This window comes from Onthophagus taurus, chromosome 11 (genome assembly GCF_036711975.1).
Source record: "Onthophagus taurus isolate NC chromosome 11, IU_Otau_3.0, whole genome shotgun sequence".
Classification (NCBI taxonomy): domain Eukaryota; kingdom Metazoa; phylum Arthropoda; class Insecta; order Coleoptera; family Scarabaeidae; genus Onthophagus; species Onthophagus taurus.
The window spans coordinates 31,659,162-31,683,739 of record NC_091976.1 but is presented as its reverse complement, the minus strand read 5'-3'; the positions used below and the strand labels follow the sequence as shown (position 1 = coordinate 31,683,739).

At 26.7% G+C, this 24,578-nt stretch overlaps 3 protein-coding genes and 1 long non-coding RNA gene across 5 annotated transcripts in view; 1 reads left to right on the top strand and 3 right to left on the bottom strand.

The window, feature by feature from the left end:
• Positions 1 to 24,578, top strand: part of LOC111421299 (neuroglobin-like) — a 119,832-nt gene that overhangs the window by 90,562 nt on the left and 4,692 nt on the right. The gene's annotated exons all lie outside the window — the stretch shown is intronic.
• On the bottom strand, positions 1,977 to 2,501 carry LOC111421577 (cysteine-rich venom protein 6-like). The gene is made up of 2 exons (XM_023054747.2): positions 2,454 to 2,501; positions 1,977 to 2,396 (listed from the first exon to the last, which is right to left on the bottom strand). Exons 1-2 carry the CDS (start codon positions 2,488 to 2,490, stop codon positions 2,017 to 2,019), a joined length of 417 nt encoding a protein of 138 aa, XP_022910515.2. The 5' UTR covers positions 2,491 to 2,501; the 3' UTR covers positions 1,977 to 2,016.
• Positions 6,414 to 17,402, bottom strand: LOC111421585 (serine protease inhibitor swm-1-like). The gene is made up of 4 exons (XM_071199929.1): positions 17,287 to 17,402; positions 17,047 to 17,231; positions 6,916 to 6,991; positions 6,414 to 6,858 (listed from the first exon to the last, which is right to left on the bottom strand). The coding sequence occupies exons 1-4, from the start codon at positions 17,327 to 17,329 to the stop codon at positions 6,467 to 6,469; spliced, it is 696 nt and encodes a 231-aa protein (XP_071056030.1). The 5' UTR covers positions 17,330 to 17,402; the 3' UTR covers positions 6,414 to 6,466.
• LOC111421591 (uncharacterized) lies at positions 16,024 to 17,046 on the bottom strand. Its single transcript, XR_002707222.2, has 2 exons — positions 16,358 to 17,046; positions 16,024 to 16,302 (listed from the first exon to the last, which is right to left on the bottom strand). It is a non-coding gene; the product is annotated as an uncharacterized lncRNA (long non-coding RNA).

Here is a 24,578-nt window from a genome sequence, read left to right as displayed (position 1 = left end):
ATTTGCTTTAAAATGCTGTATATTTCATCTTGATACCTCAATTAGATTCGGAGATATCACATTTTGAAATTGACCGTTTTTTTAACATAACTAGATATACCGAGTTGTATTAAGAAAATCATAACATCTGGCTTTATAGGAATAAAGAACTCATTTTTAACAGGTTAAATATTAATTAAATTTGCTTTAAAATGCTGTATATTTCATCTTCATATCTCAATTAGATTCGGAGATATCACATTTTGGAGTTGAGCGTTTTTTAAAATAACTAGATATACCAAGATGTATTAAAAATATCATAACATCTGGCTTAATAGGAATAAGGAAATGATTTTTATCTCGTTAAATATTAATTAAATTTGCTTTAAAATGGTATATATTTCATCTTAATACCTCAATTAGATTCTGAGATATCACATTTTGAAATTGACCGTTTTTTTAACATAACTAGATATACCAAAATGTATTAAAAATATCATAATATCTGGCTTTATAGAAATAAGGAAATGATTTTTATCACGTTAAATATTAATTAAATTTGCTTTAAAATGCTGTATATTTTATCTTGATACCTCAATTAGATTCCGAGATATCACATTTTGGAGTTGGCCGTTTTTTAACATAACTATATATACCAAGATATATTAAGAAAATCATAACATCTGGCTTTATAGGAATAAAGAAATGATTTTGGTCACGTTAAATACTAATTAAATTTGCTTTAAAATGCTGTATATTTCATCTTGATACCTCAATTAGATTCGGAGATATCACATTTTGGAGTTGAGCGTTTTTTAAAATAACTAGATATACCAAGATGTATTAAAAATATCATAACATCTGGCTTAATATGAATAAGGAAATGATTTTTATCACGTTAAATATTAATTAAATTTGCTTTAAAATGGTATATATTTCATCTTAATATCTTAATTAGATTCCGAGATATCACATTTTGAAATTGACCGTTTTTTTAACATCACGAGATATACCAAGATGAATCAAAAAAATCAGATCATCTGGTTTTATAGGAATAAAGAAATGATTTTGGTCACGTTAAATATTAATTAAAATTGCTTTAAAATGCTGTATATTTCATCTTGATACCTCAATTAGATTCCGAGATATCACATTTTGGAGTTGAGCGTTTTTTAAAATAACTAGATATACCAAGATGTATTAAAAATATCATAACATCTGACTTAATATGAATATGGAAATGATTTTTATCACGTTAAATATTAATTAAATTTGCTTTAAAATGGTATATATTTCATCTTAATATCTTAATTAGATTCCGAGATATCACATTTTGAAATTGACTGTTTTTAACATAACGAGATATACCAAGATGAATTAAAAAAATCAGATCATCTGGTTTTATAGGAATAAAGAAATGATTTTGGCCACGTTAAATATTAATTAAAATTGCTTTAAAATGATGTATATTTCATCTTAATATCTTAATTAGATTTCGAGATATCACATTTTGAAATTGACCGTTTTTTAACATAATTAGATATACCAAGATGAATTTAAAAAACCATAACATCTGGTTTTATAGGAATAAAGAAATGATTTTGGTCACGTTAAATATTATTTAAAATTGCTTTAAAATGGTGTTTATTTCATCTTAATATCTTAATTAGATTCTGAGATATCACATTTTGAAATTGACCATTTTTTAACATAACTAGATATACCAAGATGAATTAAAAAATCATAACATCTGGCTTTACAAGAATAAAAAAATGATTTTTGTCACGTTCAATATTAATTAAATTTGCTTTAAAATGGTATATATTTCATCTTAATACTTCAATTAGATTCCGAGATATCACATTTTGAATTTGAACGATTTTATCACAATTTTTCATAATTAGGCATACAGAGGTATATTAAAAAAAACCTTCCCGTTCCAATTTATATACCATGTTAAATATATTTTATCTTGATATCTGAATTAGCTTCAAAGATACAATTCTTTATTTAGGTGCAAATATAATTACAATTTCATTAACATTCACTTTCTGGAATACAAATTTGAGATCCATTACCACTAAAAATAAGTCCAGGTTCGCATACACATCGTGGGACACATACTTGAATACACATTATATCATCGGGTTTTCCGCAATAATCGGGACAAGCGGATCCGCAGTCTGAAAACACCTGAGTTTCAGGACATTCCCTGCATTGTGCTTCAGGTACGCAAGTATTCGATTGGTAATTTTCGAATGTGTAACCATCTTCGCAATAACATCCGTAGACGCAGTCCCCTTCACAAATAATGGGTGTGCGATTACAAAAATCTTTACAAGGGGAACCACATTTGTAAACTTGGTTAGGACCACATTGTGGGGGGCCGCAATTATCTTGAGCGACCACGACAACAGCTAAAAATAAAGATAATTAGGTTAAGTGCAAATATTTAAATAATAAAATATACTCACCTAACGTTAAAGCAAATAAGGCGATTTGAGAAACCATGATTTTGTGAAGTTTTAAACAAACTAAACGTTTTTTTAAAACCGGTTATTTATATTTATTTGTTATCTGGGTGTAAATAATCAGCAATAAATTAAGCTTAAGAATTCTTTTTTTAAAATGTTTTATGGATGTATAAGTCAAAAAAGTAGTGATAAAACAAAATTAAGATTTATTAGCCTATTTTTAAAATTTAGCACAATTCTTTTAATTTTATTTAATTTAAGATAAGGACCAATATATAAACCGTACTGAAGTATTTTTAAATATCAGTTAACTGTTTACGTGTTAACAATAAAAATGGTGAAGCACATCTTAGGAATCACTTTAACAATACTTTTATGTCTGTACCTAATTTATTAATTTTGTAATACTTTTAATACTTTCTTTAATTGAATTATAGTCGTTACATCTACTCTCCAACAATGTGCTACAAATGAATATTATTCGTTATGCGGTACAAATTGTAGGGAATATTGCCATTGGGATCCATCGGCGATCTCGTGTCTTTATGATTGCAACGGTCATTGTTTTTGTAATCCCGGATACGAGCTTGAAGCCGTCGATTCAGATACTTGTATTTTAAGTACTGAATGTGACAACGTCCCAACTTGCGGACCAAATCAACAGTATCAAGTTTGCGGAAGCAGATGCCCCGATTATTGTGGAAAAGACCCAGAAACTTCTTGTATTCAACTTTGTACTCGAGGATGTTTCTGCAAACCCGGATATATTGCTAGAACCAATCCATTAATAAGTACCTTAGATTGCATCTTAGAGGATGATTGTGTTGAGACCACCACAGCGGAAGTAAGAAAAAGGAAAAATTAATTTACGTTAATGTATAAAAATAATAAAATAATAATTTGCTCATCTAATTTCTATTTTATTTCTAATAATTTTTATACCAACAAATTTTAAACAAAACATTCACTTTCTAAAATACATTCGTTACTATTTTCGGATGCCAAAACGTATCCAGCTTTACAAAAGCATCCAGAGACACATATAGCCATTTTCGTATAACCTAAAAGTGTCAAAAAAGATGCTAATTTAAAGATTCCTGGAAGCCGTATTAATTGAAATTAAGGAATGAAATTTATTCTAAATTAAAGCTCAAAGCTTTCTCTTTAGAATGATATATAATAATCGTCGGGTTGGATTGGAAAAATATTGAGAAAAAAGAAGTTGAAATAAAACTTACATTTTCGTATAACCTAAAAGTGTCAAAAAAGATGCTAATTTAAAGATTCCTGGAAGCCGTATTAATTGAAATTAAGGAATGAAATTTATTCTAAATTAAAGCTCAAAGCTTTCTCTTTAAAATGATGTATAATAATTGTTGGGTTGGATTGGAAAAATATTGAGAAAAAAAATGTTGAAATAAAACTTACATTCTCATATAACCTAAAAGTGTCAAAAAAGATGCTAATTTAAAAGTTCCTGGAAGCCGTATTTATTGAAATTAAGGAATAAGACTTATTCTAAATTAAAGCTCAAAGCTTTCTCTTTAAAATGATGTGTAATAATTGTTGGGTTGGATTGGAAAAATATTGACAAAAAAAATGTTGAAACAAAACTTACATTCTCATATAACATAAAAGTGTCAAAAAAGATGCTAATTTAAAAGTTCCTGGCAGCCGTATTTATTGAAATTAAGGAATAAGACTTATTCTAAATTAAAGCTCAAAGCTTTCTCTTTAGAATGATATATAATAATCGTCGGGTTGGATTGGAAAAATATTGAGAAAAAAAAAGTTGAAAAAAAACTTACATTTTCGTATAAACTAAATGAGTCAAAAAAGATGCTAATTTAAAAATTCCTGGAAGCCGTATTTATTGAAATTAAGGAATGAAATTTATTCTTAATTAAAGATCAAAGCTTTCTCTTTAAAATGATGTATAATAATCGTCGGGTTGGATTGGAAAAATATTGAGAAAAAAAAAGTTGAAATAAAACTTACATTTTCGTATAACCTAAAAGTGTCAAAAAAGATGCTAATTCAAAAATTCCTGGAAGCCGTATTTATTGAAATTAAGGAATGAAACTCATTCTAAATTAAAGCTCAAAGCTTTGTCTTTAAAATGATGTATAATAATTGTTGGGTTGGATTGGAAAAATATTGACAAAAAAAATGTTGAAACAAAACTTATATTTTCATATAACCTAAAAGTGTAAAAAAAGATGCTAATTTAAAAGTTCCTGGCAGCCGTATTTATTGAAATTAAGGAATAAGACTTATTCTAAATTAAAGCTCAAAGCTTTCTCTTTAGAATGATATATAATAATCGTCGGGTTGGATTGGAAAAATATTGAGAAAAAAAAAGTTGAAATAAAACTTACATTTTCGTATAACCTAAATGTGTCAAAAAAGATGCTAATTTAAAAATTCCTGGAAGCCGTATTTATTGAAATTAAGGAATGAAATTTATTCTAAATTAAAGCTCAAAGCTTTCTCTTTAAAATGACATATAATAATCGTCGGGTTGGATTGGAAAAATATTGAGAAAAAAAAAGGTGAAATAAAACTTACCTTTTCGTACAACCTAAAAGTGTCAAATAAGATGCTAATTTAAAAATTCCTGGAAGCCGTATTTATTGAAATTAAGAAATGAAATTTATTCTAAATTAAAGCTCAAAGCTTTCTCTTTAGAATTATATACAATAATTGTCGGGTTGGATTGGAAAAATATTGAGAAAAAAAACGTTGAAATAAAACTTACATTCTCATATAACCTAAAAGTGTAAAAAAAGATGCTAATTTAAAGATTCCTGGAAGCCGTATTTATTGAAATTAAGGAATGAAATTTATTCTAAATTAAAGCTCAAAGCTTTCTCTTTAAAATGATGTATAATAATTGTTGGATTGGATTGGAAAAATATTGACAAAAAAAATGTTGAAACAAAACTTACATTTTCGTATAACCTAAATGTGTCAAAAAAGATGCTAATTTAAAAATTCCTGAAAGCCGTATTTATTGAAATTAAGGAATGAAACTTATTCTAAATTAAAGCTCAAAGCTTTCTCTTTAAAATGATGTATAATAATTGTTGGGTTGGATTGGAAAAATATTGACAAAAAAAATGTTGAAACAAAACTTACATTCTCATATAACCTAAAAGTGTCAAAAAAGATGCTAATTTAAAAATTCCTGGAAGCTGTATTTATTGAAATTAAGGAATGAAACTTATTCTAAATTAAAGCTCAAAGCTTTCTCTTTAAAATGATGTATAATAGTTGTTGGGTTGGATTGGAAAAATATTGACAAAAAAAATGTTGAAACAAAACTTACATTCTCATATAACCTAAAAGTGTCAAAAAAGATGCTAATTTAAAAATTCCTGGAAGCTGTATTTATTGAAATTAAGGAATGAAATTTAATCTAAATTAAAGCTCAAAGCTTTCTCTTTAGAATGATATATAATAATCGTCGGGTTGGATTGGAAAAATATTGAGAAAAAAAAAGTTGAAATAAAACTTACATTTTCATATAACCTAAAAGTTTTAAAAAAAGATGCTAATTTAAAGATTCCTGGAAGCCGTATTTATTGAAATTAAGGAATGAAATTTATTCTAAATTAAAGCTTAAAGCTTTCTCTTCAAAATGATGTATAATAATTGTTGGGTTGGATTGGAAAAATATTGACAAAAAAAATGTTGAAACAAAACTTACATTCTCATATAACCTAAAAGTGTCAAAAAAGATGCTAATTTAAAAATTCCTGGAAGCCGTATTTATTGAAATTAAGGAATGAAATTTATTCTTAATTAAAGCTCAAAGCTTTCTCTTCAAAATGATGTATAGTAATTGTTGGGTTGGATTGGAAAAATCAATTAGAGGATGATTGTGTTGAGACCACCACAGCGGAAGTAAGAAAAAGGAAAAATTAATTTACGTTAATGTATAAAAATAATAAAATAATAATTTGCTCATCTAATTTCTATTTTATTTCTACTAATTTTTATACCAACAAATTTTAAACAGAACATTCACTTTCTAAAATACATTCGTTACTATCTTCGGATGCCAAAACGTATCCAGCTTTACAAAAGCATCCAGAGACACACATAGCCGGACAAACAACATAATCGTCTTGTCCGCAATATTTGGGACAAAGACTTCCGCAAATTCTGTATTCTTTATTGGGTTCGTTGCAAGTTGGCACTCTGGAGCATCGTCCCTTAGGGATACAATTGTTCGAATCGACGGCTTCACGGACGTATCCTTTCTGGCAAAAACAATCTTGTACACATTGTAAGGTACAAATTATACTGCTTGGATCCCAATTACAATATTCAGGACAACTTGTCCCACAACTTTTATAAACTTGATGAGGTGGACAAACTTTAGCAGCAAATGTAATTGAAGCTGTTACAAAAATTATAAATTAAATTAAAAGGATTTTTTAATTAAATTTAAACTTACCTAAAGCCAAAACAGAAAAAATTAGGAGTTTCGCCATTATCTCTTCTTCGCTGTTACTGCAATTCAGTTGTTGAATTAATTATTGTAAAACTGCATTAACTTCGCGTATTTATATAAAAATTTTTATCTCCCAGCTAAACAAAAACGATTTACAAGTAATCTAAATGCAAATACAGACTGTTAAGATCATAATATTGAGAGCAGGTGGAAATTTTTGATGATAACATTTTAATAAGACAAAATTAACTTGATTTACTACCTTAAACATAAACGAGCGATAATCCCAAACAAAATTTTTGATATTTCTCAATATGTTTTAGTTAGCTTTTGTTTATCTTTACCTGTTGGGTTGTAACCCATTCTTCTTAGTTGACAATAAACAACGTATTCCTAAAAAACTTTACTCCATCACCTTTCATCCTTGAGTTATGATCAATTTTAATACCAAAAGTACTCAATTTTGATATTTCGATGATTTTCTCTTTTTATCATTAGAAAATCATTATAATTAAACCAAATCTGTTTATGAGTAATGTCCTTTTAGTTCATAATAAACAATTTATTTCAAATAAACTTTTCTCCATCACCTTTAATTTTTGAGTTATGATCTATTTTAATACCAAAAGTACTCAATTTTAACATTTTGATGATTTCTTCTTTATCACTAGAAAATCATTATACCTAAACTAAATTTGTTTATGGATGATGTTTTTTTAGTTCATAATAAACAATTTATTCCTAAAAAACTTTTCTCCATCACCTTTCATCCTTGAGTTATGATCAATTTTAATATCAAAAGTACTCAATTTTGATATTTCGATGAGTTTCTCTTTTCATCATTAGAAAATCATTATAATTAAACCAAATCTGTTTATGAGTAATGTCCTTTTAGTTCATAATAAACAATTTATTTCAAATAAAGTTTTCTCCAGCACCTTTAATTTTTGAGTTATGATCTATTTTAATACCAAAAGTAATCAATTTTGACATTTTGGTGATTTTTTCTTTATCACTAGAAAATCATTATAATTAAACCAAATCTGTTTATGAGTAATGTCCTTTTAGTTCATAATAAACAATTTATTTCAAATAAACTTTTCTCCATCACCTTTAATTTTTGAGTTATGATCTATTTTAATACCAAAAGTACTCAATTTTAACATTTTGATGATTTCTTCTTTATCACTAGAAAATCATTATACCTAAACTAAATTTGTTTATGGATGATGTTTTTTTAGTTCATAATAAACAATTTATTCCTAAAAAACTTTTCTCCATCACCTTTCATCGTTGAGTTATGATCAATTTTAATATCAAAAGTACTCAGTTTTGATATTTCGATGATTTTCTCTTTTTATCATTAAAAAATCATTATAACTAAATCAAATCTGTTTATGAGTAATGTCCTTTTAGTTCATAATAAACAATTTATTTCAAATAAAGTTTTCTCCAGCACCTTTAATTTTTGAGTTATGATCTATTTTAATACCAAAAGTAATCAATTTTGACATTTTGGTGATTTTTTCTTTATCACTAGAAAATCATTATAATTAAACCAAATCTGTTTATGAGTAATGTCCTTTTAGTTCATAATAAACAATTTATTTCAAATAAACTTTTCTCCATCACCTTTAATTTTTGAGTTATGATCTATTTTAATACCAAAAGTACTCAATTTTAACATTTTGATGATTTCTTCTTTATCACTAGAAAATCATTATACCTAAACTAAATTTGTTTATGGATGATGTTTTTTTAGTTCATAATAAACAATTTATTCCTAAAAAACTTTTCTCCATCACCTTTCATCCTTGAGTTATGATCAATTTTAATATCAAAAGTACTCAGTTTTGATATTTCGATGATTTTCTCTTTTTATCATTAAAAAATCATTATAACTAAATCAAATCTGTTTATGAGTAATGTCCTTTTAGTTCATAATAAATAATTTATTTCAAATAAACTTTTCTCCATCACCTTTAATTTTTGAGTTATGATCTATTTTAATACCAAAAGTACTCAATTTTGACATTTTGGTGATTTTTTCTTTATCACTAGAAAATCATTATAATTAAACCAAATCTGTTTATGAGTAATGTCCTTTTAGTTCATAATAAACAATTTATTTCAAATAAACTTTTCTCCATCACCTTTAATTTTTGAGTTATGATCTATTTTAATACCAAAAGTACTCAATTTTAACATTTTGATGATTTCTTCTTTATCACTAGAAAATCATTATACCTAAACTAAATTTGTTTATGGATGATGTTTTTTTAGTTCATAATAAACAATTTATTCCTAAAAAACTTTTCTCCATCACCTTTCATCCTTGAGTTATGATCAATTTTAATATCAAAAGTACTCAGTTTTGATATTTCGATGATTTTCTCTTTTTATCATTAAAAAATCATTATAACTAAATCAAATCTGTTTATGAGTAATGTCCTTTTAGTTCATAATAAACAATATATTTCAAATAAACTTTTCTCCAGCACCTTTAATTTTTGAGTTATGATCTATTTTAATACCAAAAGTACTCAATTTTGACATTTTGGTGATTTTTTCTTTATCACTAGAAAATCATTATAATTAAACCAAATCTGTTTATGAGTAATGTCCTTTTAGTTCATAATAAACAATATATTTCAAATAAACTTTTCTCCAGCACCTTTAATTTTTGAGTTATGATCTATTTTAATACCAAAAGTACTCAATTTTGACATTTTGGTGATTTTTTCTTTATCACTAGAAAATCATTATAATTAAACCAAATCTGTTTATGAGTAATGTCCTTTTAGTTCATAATAAACAATTTATTTCAAATAAACTTTTCTCCATCACCTTTAATTTTTGAGTTATGATCTATTTTAATACCAAAAGTACTCAATTTTGACATTTTGGTGATTTTTTCTTTATCACTAGAAAATCATTATAATTAAACCAAATCTGTTTATGGATCATGTATTTTTAATTCATAATAAACAATTTATTTCAGAAAAACTTATCTCCATCACAATTAATTTTTGAGTAATGATCGATTTTGATAACAAAAGTACTCAATTTTGACATTGTGGGGATTTTCTCTTTATCACTAGAAAATCATTACATTTAAACAAAATCTGTTTATCAATAATATCTTTTTAGTTCATAATAAACAATTTATTCCTAAAAAACTTTTCGTCATCATCTTTCATTCTTGAGTTATGATCGATTTTAAAATCACAAGTACTTAATTTTGACATTTTGGGGATTTTCTCTTTATCACTAGAAAATTATTATGCCTAAACTAAATTTGTTTATGGATGATGTCTTTTTAGCTCATAATAAACAGTTTATTCCTCCAATTACGTACAATTTCACAGCCGACTACTGAATTTTCGATGATTTTAAGTAGCATTAACAAGATACGCTTCTTTAGTTTTTTGAGTTTTTTATGAAAACGACAATGTTTTTTAAAAAATAGTAAGAGTAAAAAAAGTTTTAGAATTAAATTCCACGTGAAATGAAGTAGTAATGTATTAAATCCGACAAAAGGTTAAAAAAATCTGCCAAAATTTAGGGAACCATCACCCTTAATCAAACGTTTCAAATGGCTCAATTGGTGTCAACTTGCTACCAATTAATACCCTCGGTACACTCATAACGTACACCAAATTTGGTTTTTCTAGCTTAATGTATTACGAAGATATTCAATGTTTTAAAAATTTAAGACCCAACTTTGAAAGCCTATAACTCCTCAGAGGTACAACTTGGTATAGAGATAAGTTGCGTTAAATCATCTTAATTTATTGTCCTATACATGTTCCTTCTCTGTGTCGGTTCTTATGTGAATCACCCTGTATATGTTGTTTTAATAGTAAAATTTCAAAAATTTGCATTATCTTGGAATTTTGTTTTTTACATTCAACCTTAACTAGGACAAAAGTTGGTATTGAACAAAAGTAACCTGCAATACAGCCATATCGCATATGGGCGACAAAAAACTTCACATGTCATGGTCAAGACACAAAAGTTTTTAATTATGAAAGCTACTATGTTAGCTACTAATTTCTAAAGCTACTAATCTATGGTACATTATTTATATAGTGTTAGTAGCTATTAGTTACTTAATTACTAATTAGGTATCGAAATTCATATAAAAAATTGTTTATAACGAATTCTTTAATCGAAATTTTTTAAAAACAAAATAAAACAATTTTAGATTGCGGTAATGACGTTACGTTTTTTTTTAATAATTTGTTGCTAAGTAAAAAAGAATTATTTTTTCCTTTTTTTTATTACCCAATCTGATATCTTAAGTAAATTTAAATTAAGTGGGTGCTGTATAACTTTTGATTATGAAAAGATAGCAAAGTTAACAAAGGAAATGTTAATGGAACAGTTATTATTACAAAATATGTCTAACTTTTTTTTTAATTGCATAAAAAACAGTTAATTACAACACGATAAAACAAGTCTAATATGCCGGGAATTTTATATACCTCGCAATATATTACGAACTAGAAACATTCATAACTTTCTAGTTATAGGTATAGTTACCTTTTCTGCATCATGATATCTTTGAAACAATTTCAAAAACGTCTAAATCAATTCTTTTATCCCTTTGGTCGACATTAAATATCTTAGAGATGTCATTTAATCGATTAGTATCATTTTGATACACACCAATAAACTTTTTCTACATTCTGGAGTCATTGAAACACGTCTAAATAAATAAGAATCATTTCCTTTAATTTTTCTATCAGCGTTAAGTATCATAGAGGTGTTTTTAATCGTAAATACACCAATAAGCCTTTTCTGTACCATAGTATCAAGACACTTGGCTACTTGAATAGTTTGGGCCATTTTTTGCAAACCTAGAGTGCCGCTACTTTATTTATAAATATTATTTAGTCTATGGACATTAACAAAACTTAATGCTTGCACTACATGTATATTAACATTACACTACACAACTACATCTATACTAACCTTTATTTAACCTTATTGTCGTCAATAGTAACTATTTAGCTTATTTAAAAAAGTACAATTTAAATATTATTTTAACGGCAGTTCAAATAATGTTTATGTTTTTCTAAAAAAAAAGAGCAAAAAAATAGTTTTGTTGTGAAAGAAAAATTGCTCTCATTTTCTAAATATCTAACTATTGCAGATGTTTTAGTATTATCTTTAAAATGACGCAACAATATTTTGAAACGTTTGTGAAGGTAATGTCATAAAACCAAATTTTATTATTACACATATTTAATTTCCACCAACTTTAAAATCTTTAACATTAATGTTAATTAATTACACTGTGCTGCAAGATTTTTGTACAGTTGATGAGTTGAGTGTTTTTAGTTAATTTTGGGTTGCTGATTTCAAATATGCCTTCGATTTTTCTGTAACATGCCACGTTTTTCTTTATTCAGGTGTCTTTTTAGGTGTCTGCTGCTAGACATAGGATTTTATAGGGAAACTATAGATGCAATGAATTTATTATTTGGAAACAAGTTCAAAGTTTTATTTATACATTACCTACAAAGTGAATTAGAAGCGAAGAACATATAAATCTTTCTAAATATAAAGGGGATAATGGAATACAACTTCGGATATGATAATTACATTTTCTTAGTTAACCCTTTGTGTCCCAAGAAGTAAAAAATGTTGAAACTTTGTGACAGAATTAAAACGCTATCAAAATACACTCAGTAAAGGCCTTTGGAATCAATTTTAGCAAAATATGCAATCAACCTACACTTCGCATAATTCAAAAATTTCTGGAAGCTGTGTCTATTGAAATTAAGAAATGAAACTTATTTTAAATTGAAGCTTAAAGCTTTCTGTTTAAATCGATGTATAATAATCGTTAGGTTGAATTAGAAAAATATTGAGAAAAAGAGTTGAGTTAAAACTAACATTAACAGATGTTAATTTAAAGATTCCTAGAAGCCGTATTAATTGAAATTAAGGAATGAAATTTATTCTAAATTAAAGCTCAAAGCTTTCTCTTTAGAATGATATATAATAATCGTCAGGTTGGATTGGAGAAATATTGAGAAAAAAAAGTTGAAATAAATCTTACATTTTCGTATAACCTAAAAGTGTCAAAAAAGATGCTAATTTAAAAATTCCTGGAAGCCGTATTTATTGAAATTAAGGAATGAGACTTATTCTGAATTAAAGCTCAAAGCTTTCTCTTTAAAATGATGTATAATAATTGTTGGGTTAGATTGGAAAAATATAGAGAAAAAAAAAGTTGAAATAAACTTACATTTTCGTATAACCTAAAAGTGTCAAAAAAGATACTAATTTAAAAATTCCTGGAAGCCGTATTGATTGAAATTAAGGAATGAGACTTATTCTAAATTAAAGCTTAAAGTTTTCTCTTTAAAATGATGTATAATAATTGTTGGGTTCGATTGGAAAAATATTGACAAAAAAAATGTTGAAACAAAACTTACATTCTCATATAACCTAAAATTGTCAAAAAAGATGCTAATTTAAAAATTCCTGGAAGCCGTATTGTTTGAAATTAAGGAATGAGACTTATTTTAAATTAAAGCTCAAAGCTTTCCTTTTATAATGATGTATAATAATTGATGGGTTGGATTGGAAAAATATTAAGAAAAAAAATGTTGAAACAACACTTACATTTTCGTACAACTTAAAAGTGTCAAAAAAGATGCTAATTTAAAAGTTCCTGGAAGCCGTATTTATTGAAATTAGGGAATGAGACTTATTCTAAATTAAAGCTCAAAGCTTTCTCTTTAAAATGATATATAATAATTGTTGGATAAGATTGGAAAAATATAGAGAAAAAAAATGTTGAAATAAACTTACATTTTCGTATAACCTAAAAGTGTCAAAAAAGATGCTAATTTAAAAATTCCTGGAAGCCGTATTTATTGAAATTAAGGAATGAAATTTATTCTAAATTAAAGCTCAAAGCTTTCTCTTTAGAATGATATATAATAATCGTCGGGTTGGATTGGAAAAATATTGAGAAAAAAAAAGTTGAAATAAAACTTACATTTTCGTATAACCTAAAAGTGTCAAAAAAGATACTAATTTAAAAATTCCTGGAAGCCGTATTGATTGAAATTAAGGAATGAGACTTATTCTAAATTAAAGCTTAAAGTTTTCTCTTTAAAATGATATATAATAATTGTTGGGTTGGATTGGAAAAATATTGATAAAGAAAATGTTGAAACAAAACTTACATTCTCATATAACCTAAAAGTGTCAAAAAAGATGCTAATTTAAAAGTTCCTGGAAGCCGTATTTATTGAAATTAGGGAATGAGACTTATTCTAAATTAAAGCTCAAAGCTTTCTCTTTAAAATGATATATAACAATCAACGGGTTGGATTGGAAAAATATTGAGAAAAAAAAAGTTGAAATAAAACTTACATTTTCGTATAACCTAAAAGTGTCAAAAAAGATACTAATTTAAAAATTCCTGGAAGCCGTATTGATTGAAATTAAGGAATGAGACTTATTCTAAATTAAAGCTTAAAGCTTTCTCTTTAAAATGATGTATAATAATTGATGGGTTGGATTGGAAAAATATTAAGAAAAAGAATGTTGAAACAACACTTACATTTTCATATAACCTAAAAGTGTAAAAAAAGATGCTAATTTAAAAGTTCCTGGAAGCCGTATTTATTGAAATTAAGGAATGAGACTTATTCTAAATTAAAGCTCAAAGCTTTCTCTTTAAAATGATGTATAATAATTGTTGGGTTAGATTGGAAAAATATAGAGAAAATAAATGTTGAAATAAAACTTACATTTTCGTATAACCTAAAAGTGTCAAAAAAGATGCTAATTTAAAAGTTCCTGGAAGCCGTATTTATTGAAATTAGGGAATGAGACTTATTCTAAATTAAAGCTCAAAGCTTTCTCTTTAGAATGATATATAATAATCGTCGGGTTGGATTGGAAAAATATTGAGAAAAAAAAAGTTGAAATAAAACTTACATTTTCGTATAACCTAAAAGTGTCAAAAAAGATGCTAATTTAAAAGTTCCTGGAAGCCGTATTGATTGAAATTAAGGAATGAGACTTATTCTAAATTAAAGCTCAAAGCTTTCTCTTTAAAATGATGTATAATAATTGTTGGGTTAGATTGGAAAAATATAGAGAAAAAAAATGTTGAAATAAACTTACATTTTCGTCTAACCTAAAAGTGTCAAAAAAGATGCTAATTTAAAAGTTCCTGGAAGCCGTATTTATTGAAATTAGGGAATGAGACTTATCCTAAATGAAAGCTCAAAGCTTTCTCTTTAAAATGATGTATAATAATTGTTGGGTTAGATTGGAAAAATATAGAGAAAAAAATGTTGAAGTAAAACTTACATTTTCGTATAACCTAAAAGTGTCAAAAAAGATGCTAATTTAAAAATTCCTGGAAGCCGTATTGATTGAAATTAAGGAATGAGACTTATTTTAAATTAAAGCTCAAAGCTTTCTCTTTAAAATGATGTATAATAATTGTTGGGTTGGATTGGAAAAATATTGAGAAAAAGAAAGTTGAAATAAAACTTACATTTTCGTATAACCTAAAAGTGTCAAGAAAGATGGTAATTTAAAAATTCTACAGTTTAAAATGAGTGTTTAAAACTACCGGTACTTTAAAGTACCGTCGGGACTCAAAGGGTTAAAATGCTATAAATATCCTTTTGGAAACAACTCATATGATAGAGGAAAAGCGGAGTAGTTTGGATAGTTCCACTGATTCCGAGGAAAAGCATGAGTATAGTTAAGTGTTAATACAAAGCCACTCAAGAAAGATTTAATGCCATTGATGTTAGTGTCAATAAAAGCCCTTAGCCATTTAGCACAACGGTTGTTGAAAACTGTAAGCAACATTTTTAAACCTTTAAGGTTTATGCAACTTTTGACACTTGAAACATAAATTTAGCAAAAAAAATTGTTTTGTTATCAAAGAAATATTACTCCCATTTTCTAAATATCTAACAATTGCAGATGTTTAGTAATATCTGTAAAATGAGGTAAATTATTTTGACACAAATATTTAATTTCCATCAACTTTCAAATCTTTAACATTAATGTTAATGAATTAAAATTAATAAGTTTAGAATGTGAAAGATGTAAGCCGAGTAAGTTTTTTAAAATCAAATTTTTATTTGCGATAAATTATTACATAAATATTTTTAGTAATCTTTATCATTTCCGGTTGTAGAGTTACCACTCAAGCGCAATTATCTAGAGTGACGCATTTACCATTAGTTTCTCTTATCAAACCAGGTTTGCAAAAACAACCCGCTACACATTGAAATGTACAGAAAACAGATAGATATTCACAAGTTGGCTCACAAGCAGTTCCACAGTACAAATATACTTCGTCTTCTGCACATAATTCTGCACGAATTAACAATGCTGGAATAAGACAAAAATTTACTTATTGCTTATTACAATTTATTATATAACTTACCTAAACAAGAAAAAATCATGAGCGCTATCATAAGCTTTGCCATTTTTGAAAACGCTTAACTTATTGTTTTTAGTCTATACAAGTTGAGTCTGAACCGATTATTATGTTCCATGTAATATATATAAATTCTTTTAATAGAAAAATTTCAAAAATTCAATTAAAGCATTTTCTTAGCAGCATTTACTATTGTTTTTTAAAATACTTACGATATCTTAGAATTTTGTTATGTTAACGAATAGCAAAGTTAAATTTAAAAGCAGAATAATAATAATTTTAATGACAAAACCATGAATCTTTCAAAAAATCGATAAACTATGTAAAAATAGAAGGATTTAATATTAAAATTCAAAATCAACTCTATAAAAGCTTTGGTGACGTTTACGAAGTTTTCGTGTAACATCAAGAATTATAGATTATTATTTATAGAAGTCTTCAATTTTGCTAAACTATCGAATAAGCCAATAAAACTACTTTTTAATATGCATTCGGAGCAATCTTTATGCGCAGCAAGATAATTACATTTTCAAATATTAAAAAAACCTGTTAAATTAGATCCTTAATAAGTTTATATTTGAAAGAGAATATGTGAATGATGTAAGCCAAGTAAGATTTTTAAAATCAAATTTTTATTTGCGATAAATGAATACCTACATAATCTTTATCATTTCGTTTTGTACAGTTAGCACTCAAGGACATTTTTCTGGATGGATGCATTTACCATTAGAATCTTGTACAAAACCAGATTTGCAAAAACAACCCTTTATACATTGCATTGTACACTTAGATGGTTGACTAGTACAAGTTGGCGGACAAGCACTTCCACATTCCTGATATACTTCGTTTTCTTTACATTGTTTTGCACGAATTAACAATGCTAGAACAGGACAATAAGTAACTTATTGCTTATTACAATTTATTATATAACTTACCTAAACAGGAAAAAACCATGAGCGCTATCATAAGCTTTGCCATTTTTGAAAACGTTTAACTTATGGTTTTTAGTCTATATAAGTTGAGTTTCAACTTTTATCTGAACCGATTATGAAATCCCATGAAATATATATAAATTGTTTTAGTAGAAAAATTTCAAAAATTCAACTAAAGTATTTTCTTAGCATCGTTTATAATTTTTTTAAATACTTACGATATCTTGGAATTTTGTTACGTTAACAAATAGCAAAGTTAAAAGATGTTTTAGAAAAAATTATCCAACAGGCTAATTGTATAATATATAAATTTGAAGTGAAATAAAAATTAAAGATTAACCCTTTGTGTCCCAAGAAGTAAAAAATGTTGAAACTTTGTGACAGAATTAAAACGCTATCAAAATACAAAAAAATTTCTGGAAGCCGTGTCTATTGCAATTAAGAAATGAAACTTATTTTAAATTGAAGCTTAAAGCTTTCTGTTTAAATCGATGTATAATAATCGTTGGGTTAAATTAGAAAAATATTGAGAAAAAGAGTATTGAGTTAAAACTAACATTTTCGTATAACCTAAAAGTGTTAAAAAAGATGCTAATTTAAAGATTCCTGGAAGCCGTATTAATTGAAATTTAAGGAATGAAATTTATTCTAAATTAAAGCTCAAAGCTTTCTCTTTAGAATGATATATAATAATCGTCGGGTTGGATTGGAAAAATATTAAGAAAAAAAATGTTGAAATAAAACTTACATTTCCGTATAATCTAAAAGTGTAAAAAACGATACTAATTTAAAAATTCCTGGAAGCCGTATTGATTGAAATTAAGGAATAAGACTTATTCTAAATTAAAGCTTAAAGTTTTCTCTTTAAAATGATGTATAATAATTGTTGGGTTGGATTGGAAAAATATTGATAAAAAAAATGTTGAAACAAAACGTACATTTTCGTATAACCTAAAAGTGTCAAAAAAGATACTAATTTAAAAATTCCTGGAAGCCGTATTGATTGAAATTAAGGAATGAGACTTACTCTAAATTAAAGCTCAAAACTTTCTCTTTAAAATGATGTATAATAATTGTTGGGTTAGATTGGAAAAATATAGAGAAAAAAAATGTTGAAATAAAACTTACATTTTCATATAACCTAAAAGTGTAAAAAACGATGCTAATTTAAAAGTTCCTGGAAGCCGTATTTATTGAAATTAAGGAATGAGACTTATTCTAAATTAAAGTTCAAAGCTTTCTCTTTAAAATGATGTATAATAATTGATGGGTTGGATTGGAAAAATATTAAGAAAAAAAATGTTGAAACATAACTTACATTCTCATATAACCCAAAAGTGTCAAAAAAGATGCTAATTTAAAAATTCCTGGAAGCCGTATTGATTAAAATTAAGGATTGAGACTTATTTTAAATTAAAGCTCAAAGCTTTCCTTTTAAAATGATGTATAATAATTGATGGGTTGGATTGGAAAAATATTAAGAAAAAAAATGTTGAAACAACACTTACATTTTCGTATAACTTAAAAGTGTCAAATAAGATGCTAATTTAAAAATTTTACAGTTTAAAATGAGTGTTTAAAACTACCGATACTTTAAAGTACCGTCGGGACACAAAGGGTTAAATGGTAGAATTGTTAATGTAAAAATAGATATACAGAATGTCCCCGGATCGAGTTACAAAGAGGAAAAAAATATTTGTTACTGATTTTTTAAACTTATCTTAGCATAAATAATGCGCCGGATATGTTCAAACTACTAAGGCCCGTTACTACCAAACCAATGCTATCTGTCAGTTAAGACAATTTATCTCGTAGATAACAGGGTCGTGCGTACTACCACCTCCATTTATCTCATACTTAAGAAATCCTTGAGATAGCCAAGGAATATAGGGATTTTTTGGTCTATTATGTTAAACTGACAAATCTATGTGCTCAAAAGACATACTATTAGGTATTTTGACGATATTCTAACCTGTTCAAATCTTTAAATTAAAATTTGGAAATGGAAATGGAATCTTCTTGAATTTATTATCAAACATAAAAACGTAATAGAAAACAAAAAAAGTGATGCAGTTACATGGCAAGGAAAGCAGAAAGTATGTATATCTCGTATTATTGTATGTTAAAATGTGATGGTAAACAATAATGGCACAACTAACATGATGAACGACTGAAGATGCCAATTGTACACTCACTCCTGCAAAATCTGCTATGGATAGCAACATGTTACTTATTGCATAAAACCGAAGAGTTTGCAACAAACGGTTTGAAGGAGGTACAGCATTATTACTAAAATTTTGATGAATTTTACATTAAATAATAGCAATCAACAAATTGCTTGCATCATGGTGATGAAAACTTTTTTTCGAGAGACGAAATCTCATTATAAATTCAACATCTGAATGAATATTTAAATGGTCAACTCTACTCCTTATCATCCTTTCGCTTCTTATAGGAAATAATTCGTTGATTTCTTCAAAAATTTGTTCTCCATCTCCAATGTCGAAGAAATTATCCATGATGATTTTATCTAATGTTAATTATTAATAGTTTTTTATTTAAGTTTATATTACTTTTCTTATTTTAACTGAAATAGTAAAACGCTCGAATTTTATACGTCAGTATAAATTCTATTTGACGTTAGGTATCCGCAGTTATCCCTTAGATAGCAACTTATCCCTTAGATATTTCAAAAGTTATTTCTTGGATAGCGGTATCTATAAGATAAATACAGTGGTAGTAACCAATTTTTAAGCTATCCGATAGATAACGCTATCAGAGACTTTTACTATGAGTGGTAGTAGTGGGCCTAAAAGCTCGTTACTACCATCTTCTGGTTAAGCTATCTAAGGGATTATTACCGTGGTTACGGCTATTTTACGCGCTTTGATTGGCTACTAGATGGGTTTATCTATAAGATAAATTTAACTAAAAGATGGTAGTAATGGACCTTAATCGCATGAATTTTATACTCTAACTATACAAGTTAACTAATTATTCCCATTTTTATATAAAAATTCGACTTTTTTCTAATTTGAAAATTTTTCAAGTTCAATTTATGATATGTAACCATAGAAACCATAAAAGGTACAATTTATGTTGGTGAGATTAAGTCTTTTCATGCGATGTTAACCGTGAAAGACAGAATTTATTTAGTACAGTGCTATGGTACTGGTGAATCATGTTTTTGTATAGTTATACAAAAATTCCAGCTAAAATATCCGGATACAAGAATATCTCATGTTGGGGCTCGCAAACTTATTAAAAAATTTTTGGAAACGGGTTCTGTATTATCCATAAAGAGGCAGATAAAGAGACTAAATGAGGAAAACGTTCCGAATGTATGTTATTATTATGTTTATGTAGTATGTACTTATGTAGGAGTTGTACATTGTCATAATCAATGTTATGGCCTGTTTCTAATTTATGTTTGAAAATGTTCGAAGTGCATCTGGTTTTATGTTCACATAGTCTTTTTTGCAATTTTCGACATAGCAGAACAGTCGCAACACTTAACAGAATAGACACCACTACAATCCAAAGCGCTTTCTTTTTGTTTGTAGTTAGAAATGGAATCACCCAGTTGTCCTTTACATTTAAAGCTGACAAATACACCATAGGTTTGTCTTACAGTTGTCAAAGTTATTTTTATTCGTAGAGTATAAAGGATCTAGTTTTATGAGGTTTTTATACAGTAATTGGTCGATGGTATAACTTGGATAACCATTTTCTCTTGCTAATCTGTTAATAAAATTTAGTTCTTTTAGTCTGGATGTATAGTCTAGAGGATATTTCCATAGTCTGACAATAAAAGCCTGGAAAGCAGCTAATTTGTAGTTATTGGGATGGAACGAATCATAAGGGATGAGAGTATTTAAAGATGAGGGCTTCCTAAAAATGTCAAACTTAAAATTATTATCAATTTTTTGTATTTTTAAGTCTAGGAACTTTAAGCAGTTGTCCTTTTCTATCTCCAAGGTGAATTTAAGATTCTTGTGGATGTTGTTCATGTAAGATAGCATACTATCAAGATCGAATTTACTTCCATTCCACACACATATAATGTCGTCGACGTATCTATACCATTTTATGATATTCTTAAAGAATGGATTTTTTGAGTTAACAATGAAGTTCTTTTCAATATCATCTAAATACAAATCAGCTAATAATCCAGAAATGGAAAGACCCATAGGAAGTCCATGTTCAAGTTTGTAGATTTTATTATCAAAGCGACAATAGTTTTGTTGAATTATGTGATTAGTCAGCAGTGATGGTTTTATCTTTAAAATGTTGAAAGAATATGTCTTCAATCACCTTTAAAGTGTAAGTGGTATCAACATTTGTGTATAGATTGACCACATCGAAGGATACCAGTGTATTATTATCAGGTAAAATATGTTTTAAGTTTTTTGATGAGTTGCAATGAGTTTTTCAGAGAGTGTCATACATAAAATCAGTAATTTTAGAGGTAGGAGAGTCAAAACATGTGGTTATAGGCCTAATGGGTAAATTTATTGTCCTTATGGAATTTTATGAGAGAATAAAGTTGTGGTATGAAGCAGTTTATAATTTTTTAACTATTTGACTGTAAGTTGAGATATATTTAAGCAATTTTATTGTTTTTTTTTATACTTTTTAAGATCATTATTATGTCCTTTTGTAGATTTGGCTGATGATGACATCATAATATGTCGAAACTAGTACCAAGTATATAAACTTAATTAATAAAAAAACTTTAGAGGTCACTACTTATTATTATTTCATCATATATTATACATCTAATATAATGGATCTTTTAAAATGTAGCTTTTATGGTTTAGGTAATTTTTAATTTAGGAAAAGTCTAATTTTTACATAAAAATGGGAATAATTAGTTAACTTAGAATATAAAGTTCGTGCGATTTAGTGGTTTGAACATAATTCTAGTTTGAAAAATCAGTAATAAATTTTTTTTTCATCTTTGTAACTCGATTCGGGGACATTCTGTATATTGCGATTTCAATTCATATATTTACAACATTGTTGATACCATTTTTATAGTTCCATCACGGAAAACGTTTTATAAACGGGGACTTCTCTAAAACGCAAACATCACTTTTAGATCCATCGTAAAGTTTACTCCCATAAAACATCTTTTTGAATCGTCAATTTTACGAATAGTAACTTATCTGAAAAAGTTTTTGTGAAACTTTCTGTGCAACATTCTTATCTTTAAAAAACAAAATAAATAACTTAACATTCGATAAATATTTCCAGTTAATCTAAATATCGTAAATTCTTAGAAGTCGAAAATAGATGTATTTTTAAATATTTGTTAACAAGATTTTTTTTTTAACTTGATTCACTTTGCTAAAGTGATTAATAAATTTGATAAAAAGGACTTAGCTCCAAAACAAAACTTTTATTTATCCATAACCTACAGTGCATTTAATATTCAAAAACATTAAAATCATTTATATGTTAACGACAACACTTTTAAATAATTGTTGCAACTTTGGTATTTAAAGATAAAATATTTTAAAGTATTCAAGTAAAAAGATGAAAAAATCACTGCTATTTTCTTTGCTGTTGTGTTAGCTTTTTTTATTTAATGTTTAGTTAAAGTTTAATCAAATTTTACAAAGTATGCATAAATATTTTTAGTAATCTTTCTTTACATTCTTTAATCTTCTTACGTTTAACTTATAGTTTTTAATCTATATAAGTTGAGTTTCAACCTTTATCTGAACCGACTACAGTGTCCCATGAAATATATATAAATTATTTTAAAAAAAATTCAACTAAAGTAATTTAAAAAACATTTCCAGTAATAAGATTAGTAATAACAAGATTTTTTTTAACTTGATTCACTTTGCTAAAGTGAATAATACAAAAAAACTAAACTGCGATAAATAATATTGCGAAAAAACTGACTATCTTAAATAACATATGACCTCTTAAGATAACAAATACTTTATAAGGAAATACAAACATGAAGTTAATGCAATTGGTAGAAAATTAGTTCTGAATTTATTTCGCAAATTGAAACAATAAAAACGAATAAAATGAAGTTATTTTATTTCATGGTGATTTTTGCTGTGCTTTTAGTATCAGGTAAATACATAAATCCTATTTATTAAATAAACCCTTTATTATAAATTCTTTTTTAAGTTTTTGCCGCTCAAAATTGCGGACCTAACGAAGAATACAGAACTTGCGGATCCGCTTGCGAGCCAACTTGCGCTCAAAAAAATCCAAGAGCTTGCGCTTATAAATGCATTCCAGGATGTTACTGCAAATCTGGATACCTTCACAATTCCAAAGGACAATGTGTCAAAGAAAACGATTGTTAGTTTGTAAATAATTAAACATGTTTAAAAGAAATTTTTGCAAACTCTATCAATAAATAGAAAAGTGTAAAGTAACATTTCAGAGTTGTTTTATTTTATTAAAGTTCAAAGTCTTTGAAGATTAAAAACGGGGAAGTTTATCGTAAATATTTTGGTTTACGTAAATTTCGAGAAATGTTTTGATATCAACTAATTTCCAATAAAAAATTGTTTATCTTGAATACTTGTTATTGACCAAATTTAATTCGTGTAAAACGTGGGTTACATAAATATTTAAAAAATTCTCTAACTCGCTACTAAAAAATGATTTTATTAAAATAAAGCTTGAATAAAATTAGACCAAAAGAACCAAAATTAAAAGTTCTAACATTTGGATCAATTTGAGTTGTAACAAAAACTTTCAAATTTCAAAATATCGCTGAAGGCTTAGGTATGAAAATTAAGAAATGAGATATAGCTTAAATTAAAGGTTGGAGTCTCTATTTTAAAATTATATATAACAATTTATGTTTATTAGAAAATGTTGGCTGAAAAGATTTAAAATGAAACACTCTAAAATTTGGGTTGCAATAAAAATTGTCAAATTTCAAAATGTTACTAAAGTCTTATTTATGAAAACTAAGAAATGAGATATAGCTTAAATTAAAGCTTAGAGTCTCTACTTTAAAATTATGTATAACAATTTATGTTTATTAGAAAATGTTGGCTGAAAAGATTTAGAATGAAACACTCTAAAATTTGAGTTGTAACTAAAATTGTTAAATTTTAAAGTATCACTGAAGTCTTATTTATGAAAATTAAGGAATGAGATATAGCTTAAATTAAAGCTTGGAGTCTCTACTTTAAAATTATATATAGCAATCTATGTTTATTAGAAAATGTTGGCTGAAAAGATATAAAATGAAAAACTATAGAATTTGGGTTGTAACTAAAATTGTTAAATTTTAAAGTATCACTGAAGTCTTA